The following is a 12295-nucleotide window of genomic DNA, read 5'->3' as shown; positions in this document are numbered from 1 at the left end:
GAGTTAAGTGTTGGTGTCTCAGACAGATGCCCTGGCCGGTGTGCTCAGTGGTTAGAGTGTAGGCCTGACCGAAGGGTCTTGGATTCAATTCCTGGTCGGGGGCACTTACTCGACGTGTAGCTATCACAGCAGTGTTTTTCTCTCTCCCTCTATCCCCCTCCCTCCTCCTCTTCCACTTTCTGGAAGAAAATATCCTCAGGTGAGGATTAACAAACAACAAAACACCCCCAAATCAGACAGATAAAAACAAGCTATACTAGTATTAGGTATAAAATTGAGGTTTTGGAATTGCCAACGGGAGTCTTGTATGAGAATACTAACAGCCCTGGCCAGGTGCTTGGCTGGTTGGAGAGTTGACCCCGACACCAAAAGGTTGTGGTTTGATTTCCGGTCAGGGCTCATACATAGGCTGCAGGTTCAATCCTGGTCATGGCGTGTATGGGTGGCAACTGATCACTGTTTCTCTCTCACATTGATATTTATCTCTCTCCCTTCCTCTCTCTCTCAAAGCCAATGAAAACACATCCTTGGGTGAGGGTTAAAATAAGAAAAGAATATTAACAAATGATAAAGAGAGTTTGAGTTTTAAAATTATAGGCCCTATTATGACATTACTTATTTGAATGTCTTATCCAAGTATATTAAAATATCACTACCAAAAAGAAATTTTGTGACTTAAAAGCTATGCAATTCTCATATGTGTGTTGCCACATCAATTGAGATATAAGGCTGTGTATTTTCTAAAATTACCCAGAGATGAATCTTCAATTCCTCAGTTTGCCATAGGCTGTCCTGCAGATTAAGTACTAGGCCGTCTAATAATTAGTTCTAATAACAGTTAACATTCGTATAGCACTTTGCCCTTTACAAAGTGCTATACAAATATTGTATTTGTGAAAACTCAATAGTAATTAACCAAAGCTTAGGTGGATAGCATGACCAGGCCTGTGAGGACTGCAATGGCACCATCATTACCACTAGATGGCAGCAACATGTAAGTGATGGGACCACAAACACAGACCAGCCCAGGTGCTTGGTTCTCCCAGCAGGGACATGTCCATTAAATCCAGGAAGCGTGGTGAATTTGCTCTGGGTGAATTCTATCACTTGAGGTAGCACGCTCCCGGATCCATTAACTACCTCCTGGTAACGCTCCCACCATTTCACTGGAGGGAGGACTGCCCTAGACTTCTGCAATCTCATTAGACAGGGATACTTTATGCCAGGAGCCAGGCATTCAGGCCTGAGACTAGACATTTTTTTTTTTTTAAATGGCAAGCAAGACCCGCATGTCAGAGAAAAAGAATAAACACTGAACATTAAGGGTCAACCTTTCTTTTTTTTTCTGATTTTAAAAAATATTTATTTTATTTCCCCATCCTCTTCCCCTTCCCCTTTGGCAACCATCAGCTAGCTCTGTATGTCGATGGGTCTGTTTCTGTTTTGTTTATTCATTTGTTTTGTTTTTTAGATTCCATATATAAGTGAAATCATACACGTATTTCTCTGTCTGATGTATTTCACTTGGCATAATGCTTCTAGGTCCATCCATGTTGTTGCAAATGGCAAGATTTCATTCTTTTTTGTTGTGAGTAATATTCCAGATTTCTCTCGATTGAAATGTTCTCAATGTTGTACAATCCAAGAGAGGAAAACGACTTTGAAGTCAGACAACCTAGGGTTTCTCTTCAAGCTCTGCCACTCATTGTGTGACCTTGAACCAGGCTCCTATTGAGACTCACTTTCTTCATCAGTAAACCAAAATGAAACTGACTCCTACTTTGGTGTCAACATTTAGGGTGTAATCGAGGCTGAATTCCATGGGAAAGGGATGTGAAAATGCCTCCAACAATTTGTGGCTACTCAGTAAGTACTAATTAAACCTCAAACCCGAGAGGGAACAACATACTAAGCACTGCCACCCACAAAGCATTAAACATGACAAAATACTAAACTTCATTAATGAGAGGAATAACGGGAGTTTTGAGAGGATAAAGAGAGGGTTCCTTGAAGGGCCTGAGTTTCTAATTGGGTCCCCGAAGACAAGCCAGATCTTCCTAAATGAACAGGAAATTTCTGATGACCCTGTTCTACCCGACTCGGCAGGGTCAGCCCCTATCTAGCCCTCCTTCCGCTCCCAAATGCAGTTGCTCAATCAAGTTTTAAAAAATAGTTAAGAAGGTAAGAATCAAGAAAGAAGTAAGAGTAAAGAAATAAGAATCTTATTAAGATAAAAAGTTCATTTTAAAGTTAAATATGCTTAGACATATTTAGTTCTTACACGTGTAAAGACCCATATTGTGGATAATTCCGCTCTCCCCATGGTCCTCCTTACTTTCAAACAACCTTTCTGGAAAGTAATGAATATAATACTTGAAAGTCATTCTTGGTAGTTTCAACTGGCTGAAAGTTTGGAGCATCTTAATCATAAAATTTCCCCCAAGCTATGATGAATACCTTTAGGGGGAAGGCAGAAAGGAGGCAGGAGGGAGGGAGGGAGGGAGGGAGGGAGAGAGAGAGAGAACTCAGCTTACTCCTTAGTTATAAAAGGCAACACCACTAATGCACAGCTTAGGCTCAAAACTCTCAACTTTCCATGGCTCTATACCATCCATTAAACTGGGTGGGTATCAATGGTTCTTACCCAACCTTAGCCTGTGTCTGAAAGAAGGCCTGTCATGACCACCTACTATGTGAACATCTGATTTTGTTTACTCATGATGAATACTTGATACGTGAAGCTGCTTCTACCATTTACTCTTTTGTTGCTTGGAACAAACAGGCTAGATGGTATAAATGTAATTTCAGATCATAAATTCCTAAAGGCCAGAAATGCAAACCCTGATTTAAATGCCCACAATAGCAAAGAGTAAATGAATTCATAAGTTGGGGGGGTTAGTGCTTATAATCTGTTGAGTTTCCAAGTAATAATAAACCCCAGAGGATCTATACCTGAGGTTCTAAATATAACATGCTTAAGCACAAAAAGGTACAATGTAGTCCTCAACATGTCAATACTCCAGTGAGCCTAAGGAAACCGCATTCCTCCATCCCCCCCCCCCCCCCCCCCCCCCCCCCAGGTCACGAGGCTAATGGAAACACTAAGTATCTCACTAAATGAGTATGTTTAACGCTGGTCTTCGAGACATTCTCTTCTGATTATTCCTTTTCATTTTGTTATCTTTCATAATGGCAATGAGAAAATGCATTACATTTTAAAATATTAGTTTAATGGACAAAAATCATGAGGTCTGTGGGGTAAAATGGATCTATAAACATTGAGGAGGTGGGGAACCCTGGTGTAACCTGTATTTGTTTCCATTTTTGTTCCTCAGCCATTGGATTTCACAGGGGAATCTAAATCATGGGCCTAAGATTCTTTTAGTCCAAATTTAAAAAGTTTCTTTAAAAAGATTAACTCATGCACACAAGCCTCCAAACACATGCTTGATGGGAGATGCACAAGCCAGAGCTAAGGTATTAGCAACTGAACGACAGCCACAGAACGACACGTGCTGCTTTGTACCGAGGCGAACTATTGCCGAAACACTGCTTTCAGAACAGGTACGCTTTGAGTACAGATCTTTGGTGATTACTAAGAATTTTTTGCAAAGGAATTCAAGACCGGGTCCTGGAAATATTTCACCATAGAATACAAAGTTTATGGTAGAGAAACATCTAATCTCTAAGCACCTGCTAGAGAGGACATGGGATCGACATACTTGTGTTCAAGGCGGGGGTCAAAGCAGCAGTTCTCCAGGGCATCCAAGGATTTCATCAGCAGCAGGTTCATTTGGTGGCCGGAAACATCACTAGGGAAAGGCCACGGGGAAAAGGAGTTACTTAAAGGCACTCAACTGTCCCAAATACTTACTCTACAATATTTTGCTCTCAATATTCTACTGAAAATGCATTTACTTAAAAAACACATAAACGTAACAATCAATACTATTGACGATTCATATACATTTATTTTGTAGACAGAGAAACGGAGTCAGAATTTATTCAGTAATTGGGTTTCTGAACATGACAATTATTCGCAAGCCAATAAACACTGTTACTTTCGCATTTTCTCAGCTCATTAAAACTATTTTTATAATTGAAGTATAGTTGCCATAGAATATTATATTAGTTTCAGATGAACACCATAGTGATTCTACATTTATATACCTTAATATGTGATCCCTACAATAAGTCTAGTAACCACCTATCACCATACACATTTATTACCATATTATTGACTGTACTCTCTGTTCTGTATAAATACATTTATTTATAGCTGGAATTTTGTCCCTTCACCATTTTCAACCATCCCTTACCCCCCTCCCTCTAGTAACCATCAGTTTGTTCTCTGTTTCCATGAGTTCTTTTCTGCTTTATTTGTTTGTTCATTTTCTTTAGATTCCAGATAGACGTGAAATCATATGGCATTTGTCTTTATTTCACTTAGAGTATAATATTCCCTAGGTCATCATGTTGTCACAAATTTTGTCCATTCAAATTTAAATCACTAAAAAATAAAAACCAAAGTCAGAATTCCAAAAAAAGATATTTCTAAGTGCTAAAGGGGTTGTCGTCAGAATATTTAAAAAAAAACCATTAAGCTCCTATTACCAATAATGGTTCCCAATCTTTTTCATGCAAAGACTTACATTTGATTTCATGTCTCGATTGTGGAGGTTTTAAGTTCTACTCCTTCAGTTACACTTTTTTAAAAGGTGGGGGTGGGGGAGTCGGGGGTGTGGCGGGGGGACACCAGCTCTCTGTTTTCCTGTCTGTGGTAATTGATGCAATTTTGTCATTGGCTTGTATAGTAAAATAAACATAAAAGGTAGTGTTTTCAGGCAGAGCCGTGGGCTTTATCATCAACACTTGATTATCAGGGTCCCACATGTCAGGTCTGGTGCTGCTGCCTCCGCCTGCCGGGGGAACGCAGCTGGGAACCCGGCGCAGAGAGCCCTTCCCACGTCCTCAAACCAGGACTGCAGCCAGCGGTTTTGCTTGAGGTAAAGGATTAGATTTTGCAATGAAAACACACGCACACACACACACTTTTAATAGCTTTAACTAAGTAAGTTCTATTATAGTTGTTGGCTGGAGTAAAATATACTTAAATATGCTAAACAAATGCTGAAGTGCTATATCCTCTGGGAGTCATGATGGAAGCGAGCTTTGAAATAATATGCTTTCCTGAATGAATTCTAGGCCAGAATGTAAATTCAGGTGACTTGTCCATAAGCTTGACCAAAAAAATGGATTGACTGCCACCATTCTCTTTTACAAGGTGATTTTTCATTCTCGGGACCAGCACCTCGTCCTGAGGGGCTGTTTTGGGTTACTTCTCTGATGTCCTTGACTGGTCAGTCAATAGCCCTCAAAACATTTGCCTTCATTACAGAAAAATGGAAACTTTCTCCAAAAATATCATTATCTGATGACATTGTCATTCTCTAGCAAAATATGTTTTAGTATCGAAGGCACATATTTCAGATTCCTCTGCTCCAAGAAATAAGGAAGGTGGGAGCCAGGAGCTGGCTGACTAAGACACCAGCTAACAGGAGGATGCTATCAAACAGGGTCATTAAAGCCACATTAAGATCTGCAGCTACTCGGAGGGCACTGGGCCATGGGAAGAGCCTCCTGAGGTCCTGCCCCAGGGGTTCCTGCAGGTGCAAAGTCAGGTAAGAGCAGACAGAGAGGGAGGCAGCCTGGGCACCAGAGTGATGCTTTAGCTGAATCACCGTGGGTTTCTCCAGGCAGTGTGATTAAATGAACCACGAACGCAAGCCCTAAAACCAGCAGCGGCTCATCGAAATCTAATGAGAAAGGGAGCCAGGGCCAGGGGAGGATGAAATGAGTCGCCTGGAATGAAGCTGCCATGGCTCATTTTTAGTTGTAAAGCGTGTTGCTTGAAAAGATACTGAAGAAAGAGCAGGAACGCAGATGGTGAAAGAGCTGCCATTTGTCGCATAGTAGCAAAGGAGGGAAAACTCACTTTCAAGTTTTAACTCTTTAAAAATACTTTGTGTTCTGTCACACATACACACACACAATATGTTAACAGTCAACCACATGCAAAGGGCAACTTTTTGTTCATGTCCAGAACCAGGCCTACATAGACTAACACGGGTGAAGAGAACAAAATGAGCATTCTGGAAACGTTTCGTTTATTATCACAGAGACTAAGCCAACTCTTCCTAATTGTCTGACAGATGTTTCCAAGAGCTGAACATGATTATCTGAAATATGGTATTTCCCCAGATCAAAGGCAATTTTCATAAAGGTTTCCTTTATTGGTATTTGCACAAAACTCTGTAAATTACAAATGGAAACTTAACCACTGGTTTAAAACTGAAATCTAAATATAGCATCATGTCCTCTAATGTCTCCACATCAACACCATTTCTTGCCTTTGGACAGAGAGGAAGGTTGAACAATAGCTCACACCACACAGTGTGCCTCTCTCTCTCCTCCACTGCTGGACAATGGGGCTACATTCCAAGTCAGTGACATCTAAATATTCATGCTGTACCACACTACAATAAATCTATATAGACACATATATAAAAGTCTAAGATTGGCTATAAAATATAAAATAAAATGGACAACAAAACTAGATTCACATACAGGAAGATTTTCCCATTTAGTGGAATTTTCCACCTGGGTCTTTGAGAGTCTATTAGCTCCATTCACGGGTAAAGCTAGCAGGCCAAAAACCGAGCAATCAAACGGAATAAACTCCACAGTATAATATGCACAGATTAAGACTTTTTAAGGATTATACAACTGTAGCCAGGGCACAGGATAAAAGCAACAGTTAACACTGGGTACATGCAGTTCTCAGGCGATTCAAGGATTCCCACATCCTCAGGCACAAGGGACACCCCAATCCTCTCCCTCCGTGTGATAGTGATATCAATAAAGGATCAGCAATCATTTTAAGCTACAAACCAAAAAAAAAAAAAAGGCAGCTTTTCTTTATAGCACCATAGATTAGACTTTTCCTCATCTCTATTACACAGGTGTTTTCAGGGCTTTCAACTAAGCATGAAATGATGTTCCAGTAACCAATTACTTTAATAAGAGCAACCCTTAAAACACGTTAACATCTATGGGATGGAATTTAGAAAGACAAATTCACTCATAAAGCAGAACTCATGATCGAGGTGCCCGTCTCAGAAAGTTCAGCAAGCACGTACTGCTCAGATCAAACACCCGTGTGCGTGTGCGTGTGCGTGTGCATGTGTGTGCAATCCTCCACCGGCACCACAAAGAGGAAACGCAGGGCTGTGTTAACCCACTGTACCTGAGTTTCTCCTCACACAAGCGCGAGAGAAACATCCCCAAAGCGAGGCCCATGTGGATTTGCACGGCTTGAGACTCATCAGCGCTTGGTTTCCCAGGTAACCTGGCAGTCAGCATGGTCAGGATTTCCTCCACCTTCTCTTTGCAAGAGATAATGAAAACTGGCACGAGCAGGGACAAAGCCGAGGCGGCCGCGGAGCGGGCGATGGCACTGGCTGTGTTTTCCCCGGAATAGGATTTCTAGGACATGCCAAAGAAAGAAAACAGGGGGTTGGCCTTTTGTTTAAAACATGAAGGAAACACACCTATCACAAAAGCCCTCTGCAACAATACGGGCTTCTCTCGGATCCACTCCTGCCAAGCAAACAAGTAATTCAAAACATCAGTTGCTGTGTTTGTGTACAGGTCACATTTTCACTCCCACTGAAACAACTGGCTGCTAAACAGTCTGCTAACTAATAACATCCTTTTAAGTGTGAAAAAAACAAATTCTAAGTGCCTCCTTTTAAAGGGTGTGAATTCCCTCACTAGAAAGCCTGCAACATTTTCAGTTTGAAAGCCCACATGTGTATATCATGAAAAACCCAAAGTGAAGCTATCCAAGCTTGGAGAAACCACCCAGCCACGTTATAAATGTCCAGAAAGCCAGAGTCTTCCCGGAGACCCAGAAAGGGGTGGGGGAGGGGCCAGTTCAAGTTTAGCATGGAGGGACAAGTGTAAATTTAGCTCAGGGATCTATTGGCAGATCTCCCAAAATCTTTGGTGGGAACCCTTCCCAGTAGATGGATTATTTCCTGCAGGGGGCTAATTCCTTTTAATTAAAAAGGAAGTTGAAATCCGAAAAGCCTCTGGTTACAAAGCAATAACCAGCTATTGAAAATGAAATGGAGAGCTCTATATGTGCCTCCCTATATGCAATCACGGGGAAAGAAATGAGTAACAGCCCCAACACCATGACGGGGCAGCTGAATAGGAACAGCTTCTCTCGGGACCTCATGCTGGAGGGCTCCACCAGACATCATGCACACTTATCAACATGTCTCGAGTGGGAAGTCCGCTGACCACTCCTCCCTATTATCCACTTCAAATTTCCACACACGTCCTAAAGGCCATGTTGTCTCTTGTCTCCAAGCACATGAAAAAATGTTTTTAATTCTTTACTCATTCGCTCTCTAAGCTTTAGCACTTTAAGGGTAAAAATCAAGCATGTGCTAAGATGTTCTTTCAGTTGATATAGCACTATTGTAACGATAATACTGCTCAAAATGACCCAGCCCCTAGGTCACTGGAAATAAAAAAAAAAAGTGACTTTTGAAACAGGGCTTTGAAAAAGTATAACAATGCAAAAATCCCAAAGGTCAGAGGCAACCCTGACCTAGCAAGTAAGGAGACTATTGCTATTGGTTTGTGAGAACTACGCAGCAGGATTAGAAATCTACATGCTATGTGTCCTGCTGAACATCTGAACCGTGGAGCTAATGCGAAGACCTTAGCATAAGCTAAGAAAATATTCATCCATCATTAAGAAACAAGAACACACCCGACAGAAAACAAATCATCATAAAGAAAGTACTGCTGTGAGCAAAATCTACCTTCCAATGTAATCCTGCATTATCCTTGCTTTGTCCTCAAGTATAGTTAAAATTTTACTTTTAGGCCCTGAGCCCCAGATGAATACATACCAGGTCCTCCCCAGGGCAGGGCAGAGGCACATGGAGGAGACTTCACGCAGCGGAGTTCCAGGCTACATTCGTGATCTTAGCAACTGATCAGGACGTGTGCTATATTTTTATTCAAATCAACTCTAATCCTCTGCCACTCAGCTGATTGCCCCATGATCACTGTAATTCCCTAAACACTGGATAGCGATAAGGCAGAACCAAAACAATTCCACGCAGATACAGAAATAACGCGCTCACTACCGCCAATAAAGGGGAAAAGGAACCCAAACAAAAAAAGTGTGTTTTCACTTTGCTTCAGATCTTGGGATATAAGCATGAAGAAAGAGAAGGTGCTTAGGATCAACAATATGACTTTGTATTTATAAAGTATTTCAAAATTTTCAAAATATTTTCCCATAAATTATATAATTTCATCCTCACTTTTTTTTTTTTTTGTAAAGTTGGCAAGGCATTAGTTTTTACTTCATTTTACAGATAAGAAAAATAAGATGATGGGTTAAGTGTCAGGTCAACGGTAACAGAATTAATAAGGGACAAAGCTAGGGCTCCAATCACTACTGATAATATTGCTCAATCACCTCATTTTATAGACAGGGAAACAAGGGTCCTGAGAGATAAGGTGAACTGCCCAAGCTCACATACCCTGAAAAGGAAACAAAAAACTGTGACAAGAAATTCAGGGGCTCCATCTGCAGCCAGTGTTTATTTTACTATAACTGGAGCTCTTGCCTCTGACTACATGTTAGAATAGCCCAGAATGCTTCAAAGTGCTGATAACCAGGGCCTATCCCTGAACAAAGGTCAGAGGTAAGGCCTACACATCAGTGTTTCTTGTTTAAATTATATATATTATATATTATATACTATATACTATATACTATATTATATATTATATACTATATACTATATACTATATTATATATTATAATTTATACATACACACACACACACACATATATATATGTATATGTATGTATGTGTATTTACGATTCCCATCATGATTCTAATGTACATCTAAGAATCACTACATGACATCATGGATTTCATGTGAATAACTGAGATGAGAAGAGTCATCCCTTGAGTTTGCTATCACTTTTCATTTCTCAGACTTACGTAATAGAACGAGCAGAAAAGTTGTCCTCTGGGTTGGTAGTGGCTATCCACAATGACCAGGAGAGTGTCAAACACCATGGAAACCCAGTCTTTCATGGAAAGGAAATTCGGTTGAACCTGCAGATGAAGAAACACATGGAACGATAACCTAACATGATTTCTAGGTTCAGGGTATAGCCCCCTTCTGTATTAAAGAATGGCATGCTGTTATCAAAAAGTCAACTTCACCTGCCAGGACTGAAGGAGGTGAGCAGGTATCTGACAAGCACACATGCTTACCTGTGCCCCACCAGGAATACTGATCTTTTACACAGGGCTTAACAGAAGTGAGAGGATGGGGGCTGTAAAACAGAGCGTATCCGAGAGCGCCCCAGAGCCCACCCAGGTTCAGTGAGGATAATGTGGAGGTTCAAGGGAGAGTTGTGCAGAGAAAGCAACGCAAACTTTCTCAATTCTATGACTTGTCATTTCACAGAGGAGGCAATAAAGCAGCTTACGTGATTCTGATCACCATCACTAGCATTTCTGCTCTCACCATATATTTATCATTCAAGAAACATCATTTTCCTAGCTAATCAGTCATAAAAACATAATTGATTTTCAGTTTGGAAAAGGAAAGAGAATTGTAAAACAAAACAAAACAACAACAAAACCCAACTCATTAAAAAGAGAACTGGGCTTTAAAAATCATTCATGACCCTGGATGTCAAAAGCATTCATTAACTCCCATGGTATATTCAGGTCATGTAAACTATAAAGGTCCATGCAGTGTTAAATATCTCCTTGGAATTAATTCCTTGAATCAAATAAGACTACATTCTTAAGCTCTTTAGCTATTGGTGCTATGCAGACTTAGATGAAGTTTGAAAACTTCAACTTTAATCAAATAATGAGGTCTTGGGTGTGTACTGAGTAATAGCCAAAGTCAAGGTTATCAAGAACAAAAGCAAAGCCCCACCTCTGGGTTGTGTGGCCTCTCGATGTTTTGTGCGTTATGTGTTACAGTGCAGAACCAAAGGTGCCGGTGGGTGGGGGTGGGGAAGGAATAAAGAAGAATAAGAGGGCCTGGCATTCAAACTCTGAGCTACCCCCCCGCCCGCCCTTACTACTCGGTTCAGTTGCGAGTACAACTGCATGGCTCTTTTTAAAGGATATGAAACACTTCCTCTCTTTAAAAATTCAACTTACTCATCATTAAAATAAGATTCTGGGTTTAAAGTTAAATTTTCATATAGTAAGTAATTACGCTTGCTTTTTATCTTTCATACAATAACCCCTTGACCTGTTTCCCTCTCTCACCTGTAACACACATTGGTAGCCTTTGCCACACGGCACCTACTGTCTTGTTTACTGGTAATAGCACCCTTTGGGAAATTCCCTCCTCCATGATTTGAAGCTTGATTAAATGCTCAATCTAGCTACCTGTCCTACCCTACCCAAGTGAAGGCTGGGGACCCAGGGGACTCTCAATCTTCAGTGAGTGATGCAAAGGCAGCAAATGACTAGATTATCCATCCCAGTGGGGGTTCCCTGTGATGGCTCATCAGTACCAGTGCCTGGACTCCTCAGGTTGCCTTGGTTACTGTTCTTCCCCAAACCTGATTTTCAGCTCTGCCTTCAATCCCATTGGCTTCCAGCTTCCTTATCTAGTTCCTCTTTTAAATGAGAGCCATTTTCTTTGCTTGCAACCAAAAAACCCCGCCATGAAAACAAAACAAAACAGTACAACTGTACAGGCTGGCTTAGCAGTTAATAACAGGCTCAGGAGCCAGGCTGCCTGGGTTCAAATCCTGGTAATGCCAATTGCTGTGTCACCTCAGGAAAGTTGTGTAGCCTCTCGTAGCACTTATTGAAAAATGGTATAGATGGCCCATAAGACATTCTGTGGGGACAGACACAGGCTGAATAACACTGAATAAACTCTGTTTTTGCAGCAAGAAGTGATGCAGTCTATGCTAATGTGGATGAGGACAATTACTGAGAGGTTAGTATCTACCAGGCATTGTGATTTTTGTATATTAATTCATGTAATCCTTCAATAATCCTACCTGATTAGTATCGTTATCCCCATCTTATAGATGGTGAAATAGGCCCCGAAAAGGGACATCAGTAACAGCGCACCACAGAGCCAGTAAGCACAAGTATTAGGATTTAAAGGACGGGCTCTCCTACGCCAAAGGCCGTTTTTAACCCCT

General features: G+C 41.0%; 1 protein-coding gene across 3 annotated transcripts in view; it reads right to left on the bottom strand.

Annotated features, from left to right (window-relative positions):
* The window catches only part of FOCAD (focadhesin), a 279727-nt gene that overhangs the window by 48691 nt on the left and 218741 nt on the right, over positions 1 to 12295 (bottom strand). For all 3 annotated transcript variants that reach the window (XM_070431752.1, XM_070431754.1, XM_070431753.1), the window contains 3 exons: positions 10101 to 10217; positions 7307 to 7545; positions 3723 to 3812 (listed from right to left, as the gene is read on the bottom strand). In XM_070431752.1, the coding sequence (XP_070287853.1) occupies positions 3723 to 3812; positions 7307 to 7545; positions 10101 to 10217 (446 nt within the window). The remainder of the gene's footprint in view (positions 1 to 3722; positions 3813 to 7306; positions 7546 to 10100; positions 10218 to 12295) is intronic.

Source organism: Myotis yumanensis, unplaced genomic scaffold (assembly GCF_028538775.1).
Source record: "Myotis yumanensis isolate MYYU_CA2020_CCGP unplaced genomic scaffold, mMyoYum1.0.hap1 SCAF_12, whole genome shotgun sequence".
Taxonomy (NCBI): Eukaryota; Metazoa; Chordata; class Mammalia; order Chiroptera; family Vespertilionidae; genus Myotis; species Myotis yumanensis.
Note: the sequence above shows the minus strand (reverse complement) of the source record. Positions and strands in the feature narration are given on the sequence as shown.